This window comes from Heterodontus francisci, chromosome 20, assembly GCF_036365525.1.
Source record: "Heterodontus francisci isolate sHetFra1 chromosome 20, sHetFra1.hap1, whole genome shotgun sequence".
Lineage (NCBI taxonomy): Eukaryota > Metazoa > Chordata > Chondrichthyes > Heterodontiformes > Heterodontidae > Heterodontus > Heterodontus francisci.
Genome location: NC_090390.1, coordinates 62,995,510 through 63,008,368, shown reverse-complemented (window position 1 = coordinate 63,008,368; position 12,859 = coordinate 62,995,510). Strand labels below are relative to the sequence as shown.

The 12,859-nt window shown below is 43.3% G+C and overlaps 1 protein-coding gene across 2 annotated transcripts in view; it reads right to left on the bottom strand.

Moving 5' to 3' along the window:
- Positions 1-2,897, bottom strand: part of LOC137380689 (hyaluronan-binding protein 2-like) — a 60,488-nt gene extending 57,591 nt beyond the window's left edge. The window contains exons 1-2 of one of the 2 annotated variants that reach the window (XM_068052943.1): positions 2,706-2,897; positions 2,392-2,416 (exon numbers count right to left, since the gene is read on the bottom strand). In XM_068052943.1, the coding sequence (XP_067909044.1) occupies positions 2,392-2,416; positions 2,706-2,768 (88 nt within the window). In that variant the 5' untranslated portion in view covers positions 2,769-2,897. The remainder of the gene's footprint in view (positions 1-2,391; positions 2,417-2,705) is intronic. The other variant, XM_068052942.1, reaches the window with a different exon arrangement.
- Between the last annotated feature and the right edge of the window lie 9,962 nt (positions 2,898-12,859).

Below are 12,859 nucleotides of genomic sequence, written 5' to 3'. Positions count from 1 at the left end.
TCTTCCATGCTAGACTTGTATAGAGATTATTAGCAATACATTATCCTTGGATCAAAGTAGTAACTGTTAAAAATTTCCATCACGACATTTCTCCAGCCTTTCTGCCAGCTGCAGTCACATAAACATTGCCGATGGAATTTCTCTTGTGTTCTTATGTGTCACTGATACAAAGTCCAGGTTTCACTGCAGTACGGGAGTGTGGTGACAACAACTGCTCCTGTACCCTAGGACTTTTGTTGGCTTGCAGAGGTCTTTGTTGCCAAATGCTCGCTGCTGTAGTTTGTAGAAGGCTGAGCTGGCGCAGCTGATCCGGTGTTGGATCTCCTTGCCGCATCCTCTGGATTTAATGGGAGGATGGTCAAACAAACACTAGTGTCCTTCTTGAAGCCAGCTCCACAAGAATTCAGGCAAAAATTCTGCAAAACCAACTTCGATGGACTGGACACTGTGTCCGGGTGGCTCAAAACTATCTCCTCCGCCAGGTCCTGTTTTCTCAACTCTCAAATGGCCAGCATTCCAGGAAGGACAAAGAAAACGCTTCAAAGACATTCTGAAGTTCTCTTTGAAGCAGGGCACCATTGACATTGATGACTGGGAGGAGCTTGCTACCAAATGTTCAAAATGGCGACAACTTGTCCATCAAGCTGCACCATGCTTTGAGTCCAAACGCCTTAATGATGCAGAGCGACGGCAGAGAAGGAAAGAAAAGGAAGCAATTCCTGCATTCCGGATCCCACTACCTCTTGGGACGTCCTGCCCCATGTGCCTAAAGATCTGCGGGTTGAGAATCGGCCTGTTCAGTCACCTGAAGACCCACGACAGAAACTCGTGACCTTGAGTAGATGTCATCCTCAAATTGAGGGACAGCTGACAATGATACATAAACATCAGTCTTTCTCATCCCCAAAAACAAATATGGCATTTCACTCCAACCAAACCTTGTGATATCTGATCTGTTTATTGCACAACAGAGCCAGAAAACTTCTAGCAAATTAAGTTGCTGCTGACTTTTAAATCCTACGATGTCAAGTGTCCTCCCCCTGGGTGATTTACATTGAGGTTACATGGGATTTGTGCTCCTGGCCCAGCATTCAACACAGTAGTGAGCTGAATTCCAATGAAGAAGCAGCAGAATTCTGCCCTGCTAGTGTTGCTTCAACATAAACAGCAATTTTTTTTTTACAGCCTATGTTTTCATACTTTATGCACTTTCTCTGTGAGTACATACAACAAAATATCCATGTAAATTCAACCAAAATGTACATTAAGAAAACACATCTGAAACTACACTGTGGGATAGTACCAGACAAACACCATTAGCTGAAATTCCCTACTCTTTTATCTTAGTTGCTGCTTATTTTCAGTCTCTGCTAAAAAACGGAAAGGGTGGAGTTATTTCAGAGGAATATGCTAAGCATTCTGGTGCTATCATCCGACAGCAAGTCGACAGGAAATGTTTTATCCTGAGCAGGGACTGCTAAGATTGGCATTTGCATTGAAGTCTCCTGGGGGAATGATATCCTCCGTGTGCTGGTGTAGTAAATTACACACCTGTTCTTTATAAATATATTTACAATTTCACCAAATCAACTATACGGAGGAAATTGTCCTTTAAGATGTAACTAAATGTAGGAAATTAGTGACAATTTTCTGAAGATTGATTCTCAATGTGGAACCTCGCTGGACAAAATTAGCCTGACAATGTTGCTATCCTATCGTTGACAGTTAATTATATTCATGGCAGGAGGAGAGCCTTGCAATTTATCCCTGTTCAGTTTTTTTTGTTAGCTACGATGTAACCAATTATTAGTACATTCACACATATTGATAGGGCAACAGAGGTCCTTCACTGCACTACTGTATTGGTTTGCAACAAGACCATAAAATTAAAAACACCTTCAATGCATTAAAAAAAGAAACAAAACTCACTTTTCAAATACAATGGGTGAAAGATATGCATCAAAGCACCAAATTATCAAACCTTTCTCCTGTATCTGGAACTAAGTCTGATTCCCTTGTATCTCTAATGCAAGACCTGCTGTAAGTGCCCACTGTTGTATATTGGTCACTGTCCCGCTGCTCCTCAGCCTTTCAAAGACTTATCATTTCTTCTCAACTTGCTAAATAAATCTTTTTGGCATACAGAGAAAAAAAAAGGCCATTCTGCAAAAATGGAAGTAATTAAAATGACAGATCTGAATAAATAAAGTCAGCACTGCAAACAGCATTAATGAATTCCTTTGACTAAGTGTAATCAATTGAACCTTATTATCTTTTTCATTATAATATGCAAATGTTGCTGCTTGAGCACTTCAGTCATACAACATATTATTTACAACCTCCTTTTCACAATTTTAATCCTTTTACATGTAAAAATAAATTCCTACTCACCATCGTAATACCAATCTGTGGATTTCTACACAGAAAAAAAGTATTAGATTTTCTGCATATAGAAAAAAATCAGAAGAATGCAATGGTGGCCTATAATTTATACAAAACAAACAACAAAACTTTAATAAAAGATGGAAAATCTATTAATTTCAAAAAATCACATTCTTTGGAATTTACTTCTATGAATATAAACATAACGTGTATTTTTATATAAAAGGTTGACCACATCAGCAACATACAATCATTTAAAATTTGACTTTATGTCACTTCTGTGTGAATAGGTAATGAAAAATGGATTTGTTTATGTTACTTACTGTTAATGGTAGAACTGTATGCCAGATCACATAAATAAAAACCAAAGCTACAATCCTTGCCATACTGACAGATATAATGGTTAGACCTGGACAGTTTGTTGTTTGCCAGTAATGACGACCTTAATTTTATGCTAAATAAAGCAAATTTACCAGAAATCAAATGGTCAGTATATAGACATAGAGGAAAGCTACTACCTAAACATTGAATGAGGATTAATGTTTAATATTTAAGGGCCCTGCACACTTGCCCCACACAGATAATTTCTAGTTATCATCTCTTTTCACAATCCAATCAATATTCAGACATCAGTTTGTTCAGCAAACCTAGTGTAGATAAGATAAATCAAGGTCCAGTTTTGTAGAACTTCAATATTCCTTTGAAAACTTGTTTGTTTTATTTGCATGCATTCCTGCAGATAATCCACTTCATTTAAACAGGTTTGCACCTCTATTTATGTAGCAGTTAAAGGAATTCCAACTTTACTGTCAGAAAACTTAATTTCAATGATATGTTTCTTCGTTACATTGTCAAAATTTAGACAATTTTGGTAGCAGAAAGCTGGCATTTGTAATGGTATTGGAGATCCAACAATAAAATTCTTAAGGGAAGTCTTCCAAAAATTTACACCTTTTCTGTTCAATCCTTTTGGCTTAGTTTCCACCCTGACCACAGCACCAAGACTGCTCTGGTCAAAGCCACAAGCAACATACTTTGTGACTGTGACTATGTACTGCACTATCTCTCCTTGAGCTCTCTGTGGCATTCAACAGGGTTCAATATGTCATCATTTTCCAATGCACTTCCTCTGTGATCCACCCCTGTAACACCATTCTGCCAAGTTCCACTCCTATCTGATGCAAGCTGAACCCGATGGTTTACAATCTCAATGTCCTGCTTGATCCTGAACTCCATTTCAAAACTATATCCTAAATACCATTTATTTCCAGCTCTGCATCATCATTTGCCTCTGACTTTACTTCATTCCGCTGCCAGTGAAACCCTTGTCCATGGCTATGGCACCTCCAAGCTCAATTATTCCAACTTGCTCACCAGCCTCCCAAATTGCTACCATTATAACCTCAAACTCATGCAAGACTGTCACTTCAGCCTTTTTTTGCAAAATTCCTACTGTCTTGCTGCCCTGTACCCCAGCCTCTATTGACTCACCATATCCCAATCCATCAGATTTAAAATCTCTCATTCTCATCTACAAGTTCATTCATTGTCCCATTCTTCCAACCTCTGAAAGCTTCCCTGGCTCTCTGTGTTTCTATCTGCTGCAACTTTGGCTGCAGAACACTTAGCCTCTTGCCCCATAATCTGGAACAGTGTCTCTGATAACTTCAAACTAGTTACCTCTGTCTACTCTTTCAAAAGCTTTCCTACAGCCTACCTCTTTGACCATGTCTTTTGTCATCTCCCTTAACCCTTCTGCTATCACTGCTCAATATCTTGTCACTTCCGTGAAGTAGTTTGGGATGCTTTATTATGTTAAATATATTGGAAAAATGCAAGTAGTATTACTAGCTGTTGAGATTGAACTGTGAATACTGGGGCTATACACAAACACATGAAAAGATAAACCAGAAAATTCTGGCTGGTAAATCGACCCTCTTACAGCCATGGCATTATGACTCCCAGTGCTCCCTCCCACTAGTAGTAATCTCCCGGTAGAAGCAAAAAAAAAGTTTTAAGAAAACCGAGGTCAATTGAAGGAGAAAAAAATCAGAAAAATTCCTCTCTGACCCCATAAGATAATCAAAACTAAGCTCCAGTGCCTGTGACAAATCCAAGTCCTACCTACCTTATGTATGCTGTGATATTAGTCATTGTACGGAACTTGTTCCGTTCTTTTTTGAACTATCCGAAATGAATCTGGACTCACCATTCAATCTGACAACTTGCCCCAGGCATCAATAACCCTCCACAGAAAGAGAAACATCCTCTCTTCTATCCTAGTCTAATGCTTGCATTGCTTATAGGCATGATCCCTCATTATCCCTAAACTATGCAGCTCAAATTGTCTATTGTCATGAAGGTGTTTCCATTATTAATATGTTTTTGAGGCTGAGATTGTGGAAACTTCTTCTTCATTTAACACAAAAAAACTGGAAGAGACCATGAAGTGCTGAATAAACAGAAGGAGCTTGCTGGTTATTGGAGTTGTTAACAGAGAAGTCAGACGTCTATGTTTATGGTGCTCAGGAATTTTGGTTTTCTGATTTGGGCGTGGACTGTTTGAAAGCTCAGTTGGTGTGTAAGCCTGCTAAGAGAGAAGTTACCCAACTCATCCTTTTCCACCTGTTTTAAAAAAATCTTCTGAGAATCCAGTGTGATGGCTGAAACCACAGATGTAGTAATTCTCCTGAAAAACCTGCAAGACTATTCCTCAATGCTGGCTGAGCAGAACTGCTCCAGAAAGATCCCAGTGACAGCTGTCTACGTGTACCTGGACACCAGACCAAAGGCCATCTGGAACATTCCATATCTTATCCCTTTTCTTCAAGAATTAACAATAACTTGGCCAAAGTATTTTTCTTAAAGTTGCTATCTGCATTGCCAGTTTTTACATTTTTCTTTATTTTTTTTCTCTTTAACCTGTGTGTGTGTGTTAGGTTATTTTAGAAAGGTATACATTTATACTTTCATATTTCAAACTGTGTTAGAGCGTTGCATCTTTATTGAATAAGTCATGCTTTACAATAAATGAATAATTTTGTTATTTGTTAAAGAAACCTGGTTGGCGGATTTTTATTCTGAAACTAATATAGATAAAGTATATAATTGACCGTACCGGTAACCGGGTAAAAGATTTAAATGTATGTTGTGACCAGTGGAGTAGTGGAACTAGAGAAAGACAGTACATTCCTCCAACCTCAGATCTAACACTTTACACACAGATACATTCTAGTCCATTCAACATTTTGAATACTTCAATTAAATAACCCCCAAATCTACCCTTTTGTAGAGTAAAATGCCCCGGCTCTCTAAACCTTATCATGATAACTAAGAGTTTTGAAGTCAGGGATCATTCCAGTAGCTCTCCTTTTACCCTTTTCCAGGACAATGTGAGGGAACCAAAACTGAACACAATGGGCTGGATTTTTTTCCGGCAAAATGGGTCCCAGCAGCAGGCTGCAAAGTGGGGGAGACCCTGCCTCGGGCCTCCGTTGGACCCTCATTGCAATTTAACAGTGGGCAGCCAATTAATTGCCTGCTGTCGGGGATGAAGTCCCTTTAAAGGACAAGCTCCCACCTCCAGGTGGCCACTGCAGGTATTGCAGGAGGCCTGCAGTACTGAAGAAAGAGAAGACCCTGGGACTCAGGTGGTGGGGTCGGGGTCACCAGGGTCAGTAAGGCAGACCCCAAAAAGGGATGGGAAGTTGGGTAGGTGAAGGTGGGGTGGTCTTGCGGGGAGGCCGGTCATCACTGCCAGGGGTCACCTCTGTGGGCCAGAGGAGAGGCCCCCCACCCGAGGCCCCTAGGAGGCCATCAGGTCTCACCTGGCAGCGTCTCCCTGTGGTAGCAGGCCACTCCATCTTTCATAAAATCAGAGCGGAGGCAGGCTTCCCTCAAGGTAGCCATTAATTGGCCACTTAATGACCTCAATTGGCCTGGGGAAGGAAGGCCATTCCTACCCTTCCCCGCCCCGGATGAAATAGCAGGAGGCCAGAACAAAGTCGGGCACGTCACCCCTTGCCATTTTATGACCCCCTGCCCCCCACCCCCCTCCTCCTGCCCATTTCCTTCTCCAAGAGCAGGATAAAATCTTGCCCATAGTTCCTTACACTGGATTATTTTAGCTGCTCTTTTTGCCTTAACAATAGCCTCTTGGTACTGGTTGTATGCCTTCAGAGAATTGTATGATAATTTCTTTTGACAGATGTAAATTCTCTACCAAGCATGACACATACATGGTTAGTGTTATCCCAATGCATGTGTATGTCACTGCATTTATTTACATTAAATGACATCTGCCTGATGCACTCCCATTCTCCCATCAGCTCTAAATCAGATATTAGTTTTCTTTTCTGCTCAAGGGTCCTGACACTACCACAGATTTCTGTGACATCCTTGAACTTGCATACAGTACCCACAACATCTTCATGTAGATCAATAATATAGGTCATGTGGAGCAGCGGTCCCAATATGGATCCTTGTGAGAATCCATATAACCAGTCTCCATGCAGAAGTACTTCCATTAATGACAACCCTCTGCCTGCAAGAATGTAACCAATTCCCTATCAAATCCAGGACCTGTTCTCCTATCTCATAGGACTCTGTCTTATGAAGTAACCTATTGTGCAGCACCTTGTGAAACTTTCTGAAAGTCCAAATAAATAATGTCAACAACTACCTTCATCAACCAAACTGGTTATTTCCTCAAAATATTTGTAGATAGATGTTTCAGTGCCTATTTTTGTGTGTGTGTGTGTGTGTGTGTATGAGGCAATGGGTTAGTCAAGGCTCAAGTCCTTTCTAATAGCTGACCATTACATAACTTGTCACTTGATTGTGTTTTTCTTTATCAACCTCCTTTCAGTAACTATGTTTTCCTAAACTACACTCCTGAAGTTCCTGATCTTCTGGGACACGGCATAAATGGCTTAAAATGGCAATATGTGCCATTTCCCTGGGGAGTCCACCCATTTCCTTCATCAGAATTTGAAGTAAACTATTGATTTTGGCCCATTCAGAATGAACTATGTTGCTTTATTTGCAAGGAGCTGTTAATATGTCGCATTGTTCCCTTGCAAAAGGTACTTATAGTCCTTAGATAATGTTTGTTTACAGCTCCAGATCTTTATTTGTATCCTGCTTTGAGAACTTCTTTTAGTTTCCTCTATCCAATTTACAAATAATCATCAGACACATGGTTGTTTGTATTGAAAGGATAAGGTTGGAAATTGTGATTAATGTTTAAAATGTTCCTTGGTTAGCTTCGGTTTCTTCTTCAGAGGTGTACTTGTTTGTAGTCAGAGATTTTCTTTTTTGGTGTTAGAGTGAGCTAAGTTTGTGGAGCAATGTTTGGTGGACTTAATGGTATTTGATCACATGTCACACCTAACTGTGCGTGGTATTGTCAGCTGGTACCTTTAGGGGATGGCAGCAGAGTGTTAATGCAACTGGACTGGGCTTGCAATCCAGAGGCCAGGACTAATTATCCAGGGACATAAGTTTAAATCCCTCCATGGCTTCAGTTAATAAATCTGGAATAATCAGTTATGTAAGTACTGGATTGTTGTTTAAAAACCCATCTGGTTCACGAATGTTCTTTAGAGAAGGAATTCTACTTCCCTTACTTGGTCTGGGTTTATATGTGATTCTAGATACAGCCAACAAAATCGGAACTCAGTGATGCCATTGATTCTCTAGCCAGCGGAAAAGCCCCTGGGAAGGACAGCATTACCCCTGAAATAATCAAGAGTGCCAAGCCTGCTATACTCTCAGCACTACATGAACTGCTATGCCTGTGCTGGGACGAGGGAGCAGTACCACAGGACATGTGCGATGCCAATATCATCATCCTCTATAAAAACAAAGGTGACCGCGGTGACTGCAACAACTATCGTGGAATCTCCCTGCTCAGCTTAGTGGGGAAAGTCTTTGCTCGAGTCGTTCTAAACAGGCTCCAGAAGCTGGCCGAACGCGTCTATCCTGAGGCACAGTGTGGCTTTCGTGCAGAGAGATCGACCATTGACATGCTGTTCTCCCTTTGTCAGATACAGGAGAAATGCCGCGAACAACAGATTGCCCCTCTACATTGCTTTCATTGATCTCACCAAAGCCTTTGACTTCGTCAGCAGACGTGGTCTCTTCAGACTACTAGAAAAGATTGGATGTCCACCAAAGCTACTAAGTATCATCACCTCATTCCATGACAATATGAAAGGCACAATTCAACATGGCGGCACCTCATCAGACCCCTTTCCTATCCTGAGTGGCATGAAACAGGGCTGTGTTCTCGCACCCACACTGTTTGGGATTTTCTTCTCCCTGCTGCTTTCACATGCGTTCAAGTCTTCTGAAGAAGGAATTTTCCTCCACACATGATCAGGGGTTGTTCAACCTTGCCCGTCTAAGAGCGAAGTCCAAAGTATGGAAAGTCCTCATCAGGGAACTCCTCTTTGCTGACGATGCTGCTTTAACATCTCACACTGAAGAGTGCCTGCAGAGTCTCATCGACATGTTTGCGGCTGCCTGCAATGAATTTGGCCTAACCATCAGCCTCAAGAAAACGAACATCATGGGGCAGGACGTCAGAAATGCTCCATCCATCAATATTGGCGACCACGCGCTGGAAGTGGTTCAAGAGTTCACCTACCTCGGCTCAACTATCACCAGTAACCTGTCTCTCGATGCAGAAATCAACAAGCGCATGGGAAAGGCTTCCACTGCTATGTCCAGACTGGCCAAGAGAGTGTGGGAAAATGGCGCACTGACATGGAACACAAAAGTCCGAGTGTATCAAGCCTGTGTCCTCAGTACCTTGCTCTATGGCAGCGAGGCCTGGACAACGTATGTCAGCCAAGAGCGACGTCTCAATTCATTCCATCTTCGCTGCCTCCGGAGAATACTTGGCATCAGGTGGCAGGACCGTATCTCCAACACAGAAGTCCTCGAGGCGGCCAACATCCCCAGCTTATACACACTACTGAGTCAGCGGCACTTGAGATGGCTTGGCCATGTGAGCTGCATGGAAGATGGCAGGATCTCCAAAGACACATTGTACAGCGAGCTCGCCACTGGTATCAGACCCGCCGTCCGTCCATGTCTCCACTTCAAAGACGTCTGCAAACATGAAGTCATTGACATTGATCACAAGTCGTGGGAGTCAGTTGCCAGCGTTTGCCAGAGCTGGCGGGCAGTCATAAAGGCAGGGCTAAAGTGTGGCGAGTCGAAGAGTCATAGCAGTTGGCCGGAAAAAAGACAAAAGTGCGAGGGGAGAGCCAACTGTGTCACAGCCCCGACAATCACATTTTTCTGCAGCACCTGTGGAAGAGCCTGTCACTCTAGAATTGGCCTTTATAGCCACTCCAGGCGCTGCTCCACACACCACTGACCACCTCCAGGCGCTTACCCATTGTCTCTCGAGATAAGGAGGCCAAAGAAGAAGAAGACCCACAGTAAAGTGATTGACTCTTAATTGCCCCACTGAGCTATTCAAGGGCAATTAGAGATGGGCAATAAAATCTAGCCTTTCCAATGGCATCCATATTGATGAATGAATAAAAAAAAGTTCGAATTATTGCTACTTTTGCATGAATACATACAACTCACACACAGTACATACCAGTTTACTATCAGGGTACAAGCCAGCTGATTTTATGCTGACCTTTATAATGCTCTGGTCTTTGCCATTTCTTTTGTGTTTTGGATTCTTCCATTAATTAGAAAGGGGATACGGTAGGGGATGGTTGGATTATTTCGAATTTATTGGAATATTTTGTACCATGCTTTGTAACACTTGTGTTCTAGACATTTATCTGTCTACGAGCTCACATTTAAATTGTTAACTGTCCTTTATGGTAGTTTGTGGTTGAATCCAAGAATAAAACATTTTATTCAGAAACAAAAGCCTGTCAACCCAACTTTATCGGCTACAATTGTGGAAGAATATTACGCTAAGGAATTAGAAAAATGTCTGTTTTATTGAGCCCAGGCACTGAATATTTTAGTAATCTTTGTTATGGAGAATTATGAACACATTTCATGTGAGGTGGACATTACCAGGTCCATGGCAGTGGGATCGGAGGCAAGGGGACTCAGTAAAATGGCATGGGCCTGCATCAGGCTGGCTCCCTGACATGTTCCCACCGCTGACCAAATTTACCAGATGCAGCAGCAGGACTGATCAGTGGCAGACACATCGGCAGCGAGCAGGTAATTAACTCATTAAACAGCCAATTGACAGGTATTCTCCTTTTTCCGATTTTTCTAATGGCACGTGGGATGCACGGAGGCTCAGAGTCTCGCCTACTCAAACGAGGCGAGTGGCAGTTGAGTTGTGAAGGGAACTGGCAGCCATACTGTGAAGCTGTCTGCAGGCTGTGTGTTGAAGAAGCGACGCTATCAAGCTTGGATGCACTGCAGAGGGAGGTGCCAAAGTGAAGTGCTGTTAGTGGAAAAGATGTTTCCCAGGTCCACAGCAGCCACTGGAGGCAGAGCAAGGTTCTTGAGAGGCTCATCACAGTGGAGGCTTCATCTGGCGATGGGATCAATGTTTACAGCCTTTGACTCCTCCAGTGAGCAGGAGAGTAGCACAGAGATGGGGATGGAGCCACATGGAGCACCTGTGCAGCGGCCAGGGGAGCTCCAGTGGGTTGAGGAAGAAATTGGATGTGTAAGAGGAGGGTGCATGGGGGCAAGAGGGCAGCCTCATGGTTGCAGAAGGCACTACCCAACTCAAATTGTCTACTGTCAGAGGCACAGCTTCAGCAAAATGTCCAAACACCAATACCTATGAAAACTGCTTCTCTCCAGGGCATTAGTGACGGAGCCAGGCAGTATGCGGAGCAGGAGTTGATGCCAATGGGAAGTGGCAGGCGCCCAATACCTGTGACGTTAAAGGTGATGTTGGCACTCAATTTTTTCACCTGTGGTCCATTTCAGGGATCGCCTGGAGATCTTCGTGGCATCTCTCAGTCAGCGACCCATTGTTGCATAAAGAAGGTCATGGACGCCACGCACCGTCAGGCTGGCCAATTATTCCAGATCAGGCCAGTTAGGCTGCGCGGGCACTTGGTTTTGGGGCTATGGCTGGATTTCTCCAGGTGCAGGGGGTCATGTGGCCATTAAGTCTCCCTCAGGGATGGTAGCACAATAATACTATTACTGGAGGCCCGGACTAATGCTACGGAGACATGAGTCCAAATCCCACCACAACAGTTGGGGGAATTTAAGTTCAATTAGTTAACAAATCTGGAACAAAATGCTAGTCTCAGTAATGATGATTATGAAATGACCGGATTGTAGTAAAAACCCATCAAGTTCACCAATTTCCTTTTGGGGAGGAAATCTGCCATTTTTATCCAGTCTGGCCTACATGTGACTCCAGACCCACAGCAATGTGATTGACTCTTAATTGCCCTCTGAAGTGGCCTAGCATGCCACTCAGTTATATCAAACTGCTACAGAAAAGTCAGATAAGAATGAAACCGGACAGACAACCTGGCATCAGCCTAGGCATCGGAAACAACAAAGGTACATTCTGCCCAGTCGATCCTGCAAAGTCCTCCTCACTAACATCTGGGGACTTGCGCCAAAATTGGGAGAGCTGTCCCACTGACTAATGAAGCAACAGCCTGACATAATCACAATCACCAAATCATACCTTACAGCCAATGTCTCAAACTCCTCCATCATCATTCCTGGGTATGTCCTGTCCCATCAACAGGACAAACCCATCAGAGGTGGTGGCACAGTGGTATACAGTTGGGAGGGAGTGGCCTTGGGAATCCTCAACATCGACTCCGGACCCCATGAAGTCTCATGATATCAAGTCCAACATGGGCAGGGAAACCTCCTGCTGATTACCACCTTCTGCCCTCCCTCAGCTGATGAATCAGTGCTGAACACCATTTAGAAGAAACACTGAATGTAACAAGGGCACAAGCTGTACTCTGGGTGAGGAACACCAATGTCCATCACCAAGACGGGCTCAGTCACACAACTACTGACTGAGCTGGCCATGTCCTGAAGGATCTATCTGCCAGACTGGGCTTGCGTCAGGTGGTGGGAGAACCAACAAGAGGGAAAAACCTACCTACTCATCCTCACCAATCTACTTGTCTCAGATGCATCTGTCCATGTGGTTGCCTGGAGTTGTTCAACTCCTGGCAATGGGGAGATGTGTGACCATCCCATCTCGCTCACCCATTTCTCCATAGACCTCATGGATGAGGCCATGCTTTGGAGGTCTGTGCACACCCACTGATCCACTCAGTACTATGCTCCATGTGTCTCTCCATGACGGTCACAACTGTCTCACTGGAGGACGCCATGCGTTCACATGCCAAAGATATGCAGCCACTCATGGCATGGATGGTCTCCATGGGAATTCACTGCCTCTGGAAACTCCAACAGATATTCACCCATACCACGCTGCAGCTGAAGCATCTGCTGCTTTGCTGATGAAACCCATGACTCGGAA